At 40.4% G+C, this 12574-nt stretch overlaps 1 protein-coding gene across 1 annotated transcript in view; it reads right to left on the reverse strand.

Moving 5' to 3' along the window:
- KIF13B (kinesin family member 13B) overlaps nt 1-12574 on the reverse strand; it is a 211673-nt gene that overhangs the window by 93076 nt on the left and 106023 nt on the right. Inside the window, exons 10-11 of the mRNA XM_045010266.1 lie at nt 12215-12326; nt 2288-2500 (exon numbers count right to left, since the gene is read on the reverse strand). Coding sequence (XP_044866201.1) covers nt 2288-2500; nt 12215-12326 — 325 coding nt within the window. The remainder of the gene's footprint in view (nt 1-2287; nt 2501-12214; nt 12327-12574) is intronic.

Below are 12574 nucleotides of genomic sequence, written 5' to 3' on the forward strand. Positions count from 1 at the left end.
CATGCCTTGAACAGACTCCAGATCTCTTTGACCAAGAGCAGAAGCAAGAGCTAAGAGTGTAGGTTCCTCCTCTGTACTGGAGTTTCCCCAGCCCCCAGATATAGTAGTCTAGGGACTGTCAGCTGGAGCATCTCAGCAGATCAACTGTCCAGATAAAGCCTGCAGAAAGGCCACCTTTTATATATCTAAATCATAAGGAATTCATAGCTCATAAACCAATGGCACAGATTTTATCCGCGAAGGAAAGGGAAGCCAGTGCAGTCTCTAGAACAAAGGTCTAATATGCCTAATTCTAATGAAGTATTAATTAAGCAAAGGCAATGGGATCTAGTGAGCAAAGCACAAAGTTGGAAATAAGTTATTTTCAGCTTCTAAATCTGCTTTGGTTATTTCACATGATCTTAGACAAATCACTTAACATCTGTGTCTGCTTCTCCATCAGCTTGGAGATCAATTATATGTACACAAGGAGGATTTTTTGGTTGCTGTTTGGATAGCGTATGTGCATGAGATGTATAAAATTAGCGCTAAGCATTATTAACCTTATTTTGACACGCAGGTGACACAACATTGCATATTTATTAGAACAAAATACAAAACTCTCAGATACACAGGACCAAAACCAGAATGTAGGAAAGCAGGCGCATCCCCAGAGAGTCTGAATTAGTTGGTTGTTTAGTTTCCAAGATCAGCACAGAAATGTTGGTAGACATAGTGTAGACACCGTACCACGTTTTGGAATTAGTTCCAGAAGAGTTAGGTTAACTTGACTCAACTAGTATAGATAAAATAAAAAGATCAAAAGAGAGGAATGAATCTTATTGTCCACTAAAAAATGAAAGCGTCAGATATTGCTCTGCTTACAGCTATTTGAGAGAGAAAGTGAGAGACACTGACGCCAAGAGGAAAAATACACTGTAAGGTCTAAATTTAGACGGGAACTTCAGAATGTAATTCTGCAACTGTCCATATGGGTCACTAAACATTTTTTTTTTTTTTTAGAAATATGTGTAAGCGATTATTTTATGAAGATAAATAGGTCATATACAAATGCAATAAGCTGGAGGGGAAGAGAGGATACAATACAGCTTATGATCTTTACAGTGCAGATTTTTAGCTACAAGCTGTATAGCATTTTTGTCTTTTGTGTCAATTCCATTGAGACGATGGTGGGGGTAGGATTTAACACACAGGAAAGGAATCATCACTTATATTACATTGTTTTAGAGAGCTGGCTTCCATTATTTGGGCACTAATCCCTTTCTATCAACAACCAGCTAGAAAATGAAAACAAAACCTTAAAATAAACACATAGTACTTCTCAAAGGATCTCCAAAGATTTGAAAATTTTGGCATGTGTGCGTTTTTTGTTGGTGTTTGTTTTTGTTCTCAAGAGTGACTACTGATTTTGGGTGCCTGGCTTGAGATACCTTAAAAGGGATTAATTTTCACAGGGGGTGGGGCGATGCTCAGCAAGTTCACGTGTCTCAACTTAAACACCCCAACACTGAAGCACCAAAAAAATCATTAGTTACTTTTGAAAGCCTCAACCATTGAGCCCCATACTACTTCCATCAGAGAAGGGTTATTATCCCAATTTTCCAGAATGAGAAACAGACAGACTAAATAACTTGGCTGGGGCCATAATCACAACAACTTCTTTGGAGGTTCTGGGAAGAGAACCGAAAAACTACCCTAACTCCTAGCTCTGTTTTCTAACCATTAGATCATGCTCCTGCATGCTTCAGTTTGAGGCACAAATTAATCACAAGTATCTTGTCTTCAAAACCTGAAATAGGGGATACATTCATAATAAATATTGTTAAATGTTTTTGAAAGTTGTAAGGTAAACAGAAGTCATGTGAATATATTTACATCTTGAAGAAAGTGTTGTAATTCTGCTGTATTCCTGGGTAGTTAGGTAAAGCCCTCCCAATAGCAAGCACATGTCTGTGTCCTTAGTTCTATCTGTATGATCTCTGCCTAAGCTCGGACACTACAATGTGACCACTCAATGAAACATTCCAGGGGAAGCTTGCCTCTCACATTACCATCCCCACTAGTCAACACTCAGCACAGCCTCATATGGATACGAGGAAAAATGGGGAGAGGAAGAAAGCTGAGGTGAAGAAAGATTAAGTGGATTTTTCCCATAAATACCGTCTAGTATTGCCTTACTGATGTTTATCTTCAAGCCCAGACAAAATATCCAATCAGTGTCTTCACAGGATTGCAGCAGCATGAAGAACACCCCCCAAAGGAGCCTTGAACAGCTAGTATACTGTACCTCTGCTTTGGTGAGCTGTTCTCGGAGCTTCTCCACCTCTTCTCGGAGTTCTCGGATGATGCGGGCATTGGGGTCTTCATTCACCACGGCATGATTAACTATGTTCTTGGCCCGGTCTGCATACCTCAATGTGGAAAGGGTCTCATCGTAGTTATCTGCTGCTGGGCTGACTGTTGCCACCATAGCAGTCTTGCTGTTACCACCAAGGCTGTCCTGTAGGAGAGCAAAGGAAAAAAATTCAGGCAGGATTTTTTGTTCATTTGTTTTTTTTAAAAAGATCACCAAATAATAAAGGAGGGGAGTGGTAATGAGAGAGCCTTTCACCCCAAGCCCACCAGTTCAACTCCAGTCCATGTAGGTAGTAACTAAAAGTTGTTTGCATCTGAAGGCTATTTGGTGGCCTATGTATACTGGGTTGGTGGCCTCTTTAGGTCTTCTATTGGTACCTCTCTCTATAATATCTGAGTGCCTCCCCCAGGAAAAAAGCCACTTGTGAATATTCTCTTTCAGGCACTCATGAGCCTTCCTCACTGGTCCAGAGTGTCAGTGTTAAAGCAGAATGAAGCAAGAGAGGACAGGAAGGAGAGAGAGACCACATCTTTCAGGTAGATTAAGCCAATCTGATTGAGATTTCTGAAAAGTCAGGCCTGTAATTGCTGACAGCATCATTGTCCATCTAAACAGACTGGCCAAGGACTGTATCATGGAGGCTAAGCTACTTTCTTGTCCCTAGATGCAGTCCCTCCTGACCAAGGGTGAGGGAAAGTTGCATGGTTGTTATCTGTGCTGTATTTGTTCTATGGTTGACACAGAGGACTTATCTTCAGAGCTGCCAAGTTCATCTCGGGGTATCAGTGGCCTCCACTCATCTGAGGGCATGGGACTTTTATTGTTTTAGTGAGATCTGTCTACTATTCCATGTTCACAAATAGTCTGTAAAAGCACCTTATAGACCTTATAGACTAACAGACGTTTTGCAGCATGAGCTTTCGTGGGTGAATACCCACTTCTTCGGATGCAAGTGGTGGAAATTTCCTGGGGCAGGTATATATAAGCAAGCAAGAAGCAAGCTAGAGATAACGAGTTTAGATCAATCAGGGAGGATGAGGCCCTGTTCTAGAAGTTGAAGTGTGAAAACCAAGGGAGGAGAAACTGAGAAACCCGAGATAGGACAGACTGTTCTTCTGGGCTGAGTGTGTGGTTGGATAGATTGAAATCTATCTATCCAACCACACAATCTATCCAACCACACACTCAGCCCAGAAGAACAGTCTGTCCTATCTCGGGGACTCTTTTTCTGCCCTGCCACCCCCCCCAATATGATACAGTTCTGCGGTGATCTGGAAGCCTACTTTCGCCGTCTCCGACTCAAAGAATTCTTTCAGGACAACACTGAACAGCGCATGGATACACAGTTACCCTCCCACCAACAGCACAAGAAGAAGAACTCCACATGGACTCCTCCTGAGGGTCGAAATGACAGTCTGGACCTATACATTGAATGCTTCCGCCGACGTGCACAGGCAGAAATTGTTGAAAAACAACATCGCTTGCCTCACAACCTAAGTCGTGCAGACCGCAATGCCATCCACAGCCTCAGAAACCATCCTGACATTATAATCAAAAGAGGCTGATAAAGGAGGTGCTGTTGTCATCATGAACAGGTCTGACTACCAAAAGAAGGCCGCCAGACAACTCTCCAATACTAAATTTTACAGGCTACTTCCCTCAGATCCCACTGAGGAATACACTAAGAAACTGCACCATCTACTCAGGACACTCCCTACACTAACACCAGAACTAATCAACATACCCTTAGAGCCCGAACAGGGTTATTCTATCTACTACCCAAGATTCCACAAACCCGGAAATCCTGGATACCCCATCATCTCGGGCATTGGAACTCTCACTGAAGGACTGTCTGGATATGTAGACTCTCTCTACTCAGACCCTATGCTACCAGCACTCCCAGCTATCTCCGTGACACACTGATTTCCTGAGGAAAAACATACAATGCATTGGTGACCTTCCAGAAAACACCATCCTGGCCACCATGGATGTAGAGGCTCTCTACACAAACATCCCACACACTGATGGAATACAAGCTGTCAGGAACAGTATCCCTGATGATGCCACAGCACACCTGGTTGCTGAGCTCTGTGGCTTTATCCTCACACACAAACTATTTAAAATTTGCTGACAATATATATCTCCAGATCAGTGGCACCGCTATGGGGCACCCGTATGGCCCCACAATATTGCCAATATTTTTATGGCCGACCTGGGAACAACGCTTCCTCAGCTCCCGTCCACTCACGCCCCTTCTCTACCTACGCTACATCGATGACATCTTCATCATCTGGACCCATGGGAAGGAGACTCTGGAAAAATTCCACCACGATTTCAACAGCTTTCACCCCTCCATCAACCTCAGCCTGGACCAATCTACACGGGAGGTCCACTTCCTAGACACCACGGTGCAAATAAGTGATGGTCACATCAACACCACCCTATACCGAAAACCTACCGACCGCTATGCCTACCTTCATGCCTCCAGCTTCCATCCCGGACACACCACAAGATCCATTGTCTACAGCCAAGCACTGAGGTACAACCGTATCTGCTCTAACCCCGCAGACAGAGACCAACACCTAGAAAATCTCCACCAAGCATTCTCAAGACTACAGTCAAAGAGAAACTGCTGAGCTCCAGTTCATCTGCAAATTTGACACCATCAGCTCAGGACTAAACAAAGACTGTGAATGGCTTGCCAATTACAGAACCAGTTTCTCCTCCCTTGGTTTTCACACTTCAACTGCTAGATCAGGGCCTCATCCTCCCTGATTGATCTAACACGGCTACCCCTCTGATACTTGACACAAATAGTCTGGCAACTTTTACAAATACTGAGTGTAGATTTAAAAAAAGTAATTCTAATGTATCTGGAAACCTCACATCAGCAACTGCATGCCAGGGATGATTGTCAGGGACTATTTAAGACAGAAACGTAGGACCTCATCCAATCTGTGTATTTTGTAGGTTACATTCAGTAGTTGTTTACATCAGCAAGCTCTGGTAGAGGTCCCTTGATGCAGGAAGCATGTTGCAGTGGCACAAAATGGCTATTACTCCATTTTTGGGGGTGGGGAGGGGGTGGGAAAAGAGATCATGAGAGACTAATGCAACCCAGCTCTAAATGAGGCATAAGCCAATATAGCAAGAACTGCTGATTAAGCAGCTTTTCAAAACTGTTCTACTAGTATTTAAAGCTGCTTCCTATCACTGGGACAACTCCAGTGAAGCAAACCAGCAGCATCTCCTGCCATCCACAGAAATTAAACTTTGAGTCAATGGATATGATGCGACAGGCAGGAGATGATGCAATTTATCCATTCTCATGTCTGCTTTTCTGGCCTTAGCGCTGTGTTCTAGTTAAACTCATTGGTGGGGTGTCCTCCTCTAACAAGAACATCTATGATGAGCCCATATAGGATACAGAAGCAGACAGCTATAAAATGTTTGCAACAAAAGTTACACCAGCAAGAAAACAGTATATTACTGTGCATCATTTTAATCAGCAAATTGGAGAGCAGGCTAATAAATGCTTGTTCAATACAGAAGGCTTTGTAAAAATACCAAACAAAATATTTGTCCTAGAAGGTAAATAGCTTAAGGCTGTTTAAAAACAAACAAACAAAAAAGATAAAAAATGTTGCACTTAAACCTTTGTATGACAAATTGGTCAAGATTTTTTTTTTTTTTAAAATACAGCAAGTTGTAGCTTGAATTTGCTACACTCAGAATGGAATCTAAACTGTTTAACACAACAGGAATAGATCTTCCAAAAAGGAAAATCATGCCACAAAAGAAAAACGAAGGCGTTCCTCAAAAAGTGGACATCACTTTAAAAGGTGTCAAAGATAACCCCACCTAGGAGCTACAGTTATTGAGGTCCTATATCCATATTCTCTGAGCCAAAGGGAAAAAACCTTTTAGTGCAATAGTTCTTCATCTATTCCATTCTGTGACCCTTTTTACATATTGGTGCTCCTCTCTTATCCTGCAAGATAGGAAGGACAGGGTGGTCTTGATCCTGAGGTTGAGAACCCCTGCCTTTGTGTAAATGTAACCAACACGGCATGTGCAGCACTAAGTTAAATGTAATACCACACAACCCACAATCAGTTATGGGCCAGTTACAAAATGAAATAATTTTGAGGATTCAGTGGCCATTTTGCTGGTTTCAATTGCTAAGGCTTTCTTCCAGTTTACTACAGATATTCAATATGAACATGACCCACTAAATCAGATTGTCCACCCCCTCCTTAGCTAGTGCAATATTATCCACTTCAGTATTCACAGAAGGCGAATATTTTAAGTCATAGGAATTGAAAAGGTGGTTGCATTTAAACTGACGTATAAAATGATTTAATTAGGGCTGTTAAGGACTGAAGAAAATAATTGCAATTAAATCATGAGATTAAAAAAATAGTCGCGATTAATCAGTTTTAACCACACTGTTAAACAACAGAATACCAATTTAACTTTATTCACCTCATACAAGTACTGTAGTATACTCTCTACCATGAAAGTGCAATTTACAATTTCAGGTGACATTGTAAGTAAGAAGCAGGCAGCATTATCTCTCATAAATGTAAACAAACTTGTCTTAGCGATTGGCCGAACAAGGAGGAGGACATAAGAACGGCCATACTGTGTCAGACCAAAGATCCATTAAGCCCAGTATTCTGTCTACTGACAGTTGCTAATGCCAGGTGCCCCAAAGGGAATGAAAAGAACACCTAATTATCAAGTGACCCCTCCCCTGTTGCCCAGTCCCAGCTTCTGGCAAACAGAGGCTAGGGACACCATCCCTGCCCAACCTGGCTAAAAGCCATTGATGGACCTATCCTCCATGAACTTATCTAGTTCCTTTTTTAACCCTGTTATAGTCTTGGCCTTCACAACGTCCTCCTGCAAGGAGTTCCACAGGTTGATTGTACGTTGTGTGAAAAAATACTCTTTTGTTTGTTTTAAATCTGCTGGCTATTAATTTCATTTGGTGACCCCCTAGTTCGTGTTATGAGAAGGAGCAAATAACACATCCTTATTTATTTTCTCCACACTAGTCATGATTTTATAGACCTCTATCATATCCCCCCCTTAGTAGTCTCTTCTCCAAGCTGAAAAGTCCCAGTCTTATTAATCTCTCCTCATATGGAAGCTGTTCCAGACCCCTAATCATTTTTGTTGCCCTTTTCTGAACAACATTTTTTTTTTTTTACAAACCATTTCTTTTATATTAACAGCTAAATGCACTGTTGTACTGTAGACAGAGCCCTAGAGTTTAACGGTATAACTGGTTTTATTTGTGATGGTGGCAAATACTTCTACATGGGACTTCCATGACCCACCACACAGATCAGTCAGAGGGAAATCTGGATTGCATTATAGGAGATGTAGTCCTCCAGGAGCCTGGCCCATATAATAGAATGGGGGCCTGAACTACAATTCCCATAAGGCAATGCCCTGATAGAGAAATGCAGTCTAATGTTTTGTTGAACTTGTCAGAAATATAATATTTCAGATCTGTAAAATAAAAACTAAATATTCCAGTTTGGGTGGAACTGATCTGAAAATGAAATATTTATTTTAATTTTCTCATGGACAATTTAAATTTTGTGGAAACTATATTTTCCTATCAGAAAATCATTCTAATGGAAAATTCCCAACGAGCTCTAATCTTAAGTAATCCATGAAATGTAGGTCAAAGATTGCCACTGGGCATCATTAAAACTATTTGTCTAATCATTTCATTCAGGAGAACGCATTGAAGCTTTCCATAACAATCCTCAACGTGTTTAAATTCACAGAATAAATACCACTAGCTTATGGGAAATACACTTTTTGTCCCATCCCTACATGTCTGCAAATTACTTTGTCTTGCAGGGCCCACTCCAAGTAAAATAGCAATGTACTCACATCGCAGCCATTGAAGACTATATGGGATCCAGCGTGAACTGGTCATGTTCAATGTGGGTTTTTTTTCCTTAAGCCAGGGACTTTTTTTCCTCTCCCAAACACTTTAAAAAACTTGAAGCAACTGGCAAATGATCCCAGGTTTGTATATACAGTATGTCCAAAATCAGACACTTTTTGGAATCCACAGAAAATGTTCATAGTTTACACTTTGAAAATTTCCATTGCATCAATTAGCTCCAAAGCAGAGCTTATACTAAAACCACTAAATCGGAACTCTTCTCCATCAGAGGCTGGGCTTGCTATTAGTGATACGCCACCATGGTTCATAACCTATCCATTATTCATTTTCTAATGGTCCCTCCATTACTGTGTTGGCTGCTCATGCCCAGCTCGAGGGCATCCAAATTATTTGTATAAATAATTCTCTGTTGTATAATGGCACTGGTTCCTTTATTGCACGGTGGGAAGGGTGAATGGAGTATAAGGTAGACTCTCATAATGTAAAAGAGTAAGTTTGCAAAAGATGGGGGGCTTAGTATGGCAGAGACAAGAACAGAATGGAAATAACTAAGGAAAAAAAAGACTAAAACCAGCCAACTATGTGTCGGCACTAAAATTATTGTGAGCACACTATTGGAATGTGAAAATTTAGACATTACTTTCCTAACCAACACCTAGAACTAGAACTGTTCTCAGCTGATATATTTTTTCATTTTAATGTGCCTCAAACTGCAGAACACCCATACAGAAGGCAGGGTAAATATAAATGTATAATTGATAAAACACACCAAAAGCCTGATAAGTTGGTAAAAAGATTGGTTATTATTTTCGACCAAGTTCTCACTGGCATTTAGGTTCTGGTGCTGCTCCTAATGGCTTCAATGTGAACAGAATTGTTCCCCTACCATCTGTTATCCAAGGATCTTCAAGTAAGTTATAAACATGAAGGGCCTGGTTCTGAGATTCACAACATTCCTGTGACATAAATAACTGTTGTTATATCTGTTTTACAATGGGGAAGACGGGCACAGAAATACTGAATGGACTTGCCCAAGGTCACACAACTGGGTACAGAACCCAGAAGCTGCAACTGGCATTGTTATTAAAGTTTGTTTCCAGTAGTGCCCACAATAGACAAGGAGCTTTCCGAAGATAGAGGCGTATGGTCCCTGCTCTGAAGAGTTTAGAATCCAAGATAAAAAGACCAGGACAGGAAAATAGATGAAAAGAGGACACAGGCAACATACAAGTAGTAAAGCTAGTAGATGGCCCATCTTGCAATACAAAGTCTTGATTATGTCAATGGTTATTCAAATTTGCTCTACAACAGTGGCTTCCAACCTGTGGTCCACAGATCCCTGGAGGTCCACAGACTAGTTCTAAGATTTCCAAAGGGATCTGCATCTCCATTCTAAATGTTCTAGGGGTCCACAAATGAAAATAGGTTGAAAACCACTGTTCTAAAATATAGATTATTCCTAAGTACTCCTAGTATCCTAGAATACATTCTCTCTACTGCACCACATTGAAAAGGAGAGGCACATTGTATAATAACAATCCCCAAATGCTTAAAGAGTTTAAAAACAAGCTTGGATATCTTTAATTGATGAATTTTTAATTTGAGCACTCTTTTAATATGATCAAATTATCTTTTTCACTAGGTATTAGTTAAAAATTTTGTTCTTGAGTTTCACTTAAATTAGCTTGTTTTTCAAATTAAGCCTTTGTTAGGATTTTAACATGGCTGAACATGAACAGGACAAAGGAAATGAGTTGCTTGGAGAAAGGCATAACAAAACTGTTTCTGAGCTTGCACTCACCATGCATGCCATTGCCATCTTTGCTACAATGTATCGGGCAGGTGCTAAACATGAATTTCAATCTATTTGCTGGATTATGTTTAGAAAAGGATCCGCATAACTAATTCTAACACCAACATGGGAAAGCCTCTGAAAAGGTTTCTATTTCTGCTTCCTCAGATTCTGTTACCCATACATAGGTGTCACTATGGCAGTAAACTGAAACAAACCAAGCATAGTTGATTACAACACTGCAGAGAAGCAAAGTATATTTGTTTCAACAAACTTCAAGACAGTGAATATAAAGGCAAGGCTATATTTTAGCATAGATAAAAAGTGTTGTGTGGGGCAGCATTGTGAAAAGAAAAATAAAATTCATCACCTCTGCTATTCTATTCAAACTTTTATACAGCTTCATCACCGCAGTATGTGATGTTTAAAATCTTCGTATCTACAAGGTTAACTTACATCCCACGAAGTGGGTATTCACCCACGAAAGCTCATGCTCCAATACGTTTGTTAGTCTATAAGGTGCCACAGAACTCTTTGCCGCTTGTTAACTGAATTTCCCAATGTTAACTATTACAAAACAATATTGTGGGAAGGTTTGTTAAAGGTAACTACTGGGAAAATCAAGACTCATAGTGCTAAGAGGCTACATCAGTTGACCTTTTATTTCCCTACAGTATCTAGCCCAAGAGGTAATGAACTGCACTGAAGGTCAACTATTGGGGGGTGGGTTTGTGTTTGTTTTCTCTCCAAATTTCATTATAGGAAAAGGTTTAAGCGTTTTAAGTATCTCTATATCCTGCAGTTCACTTTTTTTTTTTTACACTTGTAAGTAAACTATGGGAATGGAGGATTCACATCACATTATGTTTAAAGAGATCACCTAGGGATAATGTGCAGGTGGTTAGGCTGGGTGCAGTCTACAAAAGGATAGAATCTAGCTTTAGCAATCACCGGGTAATAGAGCTGACATAAATGGTTGCGGGTCTGAAGAAATCTGTTTCTTTTCCAGCTTATTTCTTTATACCAATAAATATCATAATTACCTCTTGATATCAAGGAAGCAGAGGACAAAGGTAAGGAAGGAAGAGATACCAGCTTGCCAAGATTCATAACTAAGTCTGATAGCAACATTTTGAACTTCACAATTTTGATGTGGAAAAACAGAAAAAAAAATGTAATAAACATTATGGGATACCCTAGTCCTGATGCCCCTATTGGGTCTGCACCTCTATAATGCAGTTATTTTAAAACCTAGCCAATCTGCCTGTCAGTCACTCAATCAGTACCAATGTAGGGAAAATCCATCTCATTATAAGGAAAGCACTTGCCTCTTTGGCTTTAGATATGAAAGCAAACAGGTAGCTCTAAAGGTAGCATATTCAAAGACCAGGAGAAAACAGGATTTTCTTTAAGTGAAACTACCCAGTCACTGCCCAAACTACTCTCTTTTTGGTTAACCACAGCTTACGGTCCTTTTATAACCACTATATATAAAAGGAGGCAGCAGGAGCAAAAAAAAACAAAACAAAACATTTAGATATCAGTGAGCTTCATTTAAAGTCCTCCTAGTTTCTTTTTGCAACAGTAAACTTCAAATCAGAATGATCTGCAGTATAGAAACTGACTCCATAACTGCTCATTTCACATAAGCATGACAATATGACTCCAATTGGACTGCAGACTGGGATATGTTTTGTGAATACACCTCTGCTGAGTTGACGCAAAGGGCTAAACATCTTATCTAAAATCTCTGAAGTTAATCGTGTCACCCATGGCATTGGGTAAACTTAGGTCATAAGGAGATGGTCGAGGCTAAATCAGCCCCAGAGTTCTAAGTGTAGCTGTTAGTGAGTTGATTCAAAAAGCTGGACCGAAATACTTATTAGATCACTTAAAAAAATATGCCCTATACTTTTGGCCTATACTTTTTTCCCAATAAGCACAGGAGATAGAATGTATCCTGTAGAGACTCTAATGGCTAATACCCTTCTAATTCTTCAAAGATGAGGCTGCTGTATATAAAACTAGGGTTAGATGATGGAACAATTGTATTTTACACGTTCCGAAGGAAAAATTCTTCTCTCTCTCTGTCCTCATGCCACCCACTCCAAAGATGTATGAGAAGTTCACTTACCTTAAGTAACCAAGTGAGCACAGAATCACGATATGGAACAAATTTGTTCTTGTTCTTGCCAGCAGCCTGATCCGCTAGAGCAGAAATAACCAGCCCCAGAGTTGTAAGGGACCTGCATGGAGAAAGTAACCAACCCATGAACAAGTGAAGAGATCTATAATCCAAAAAGCCCTTTTAAATGTGATGGATGCCCAAATAAACTGAAGAAGTTACTCACCTTGTGCAGTAACTATGGTTCTTCAAGATGTGCCCCCCTATGGACATTTCGCTGTAGGTGTGTCTGCGTCCCTGTGCTGTTGATCGGAGAACTTTGGTAGCAGTCTATCCCGCTTGCCATGCACTATTCCTCACTTGCCACAA

This window comes from Mauremys mutica, chromosome 3 (assembly GCF_020497125.1).
Source record: "Mauremys mutica isolate MM-2020 ecotype Southern chromosome 3, ASM2049712v1, whole genome shotgun sequence".
NCBI classification, from domain to species: domain Eukaryota; kingdom Metazoa; phylum Chordata; order Testudines; family Geoemydidae; genus Mauremys; species Mauremys mutica.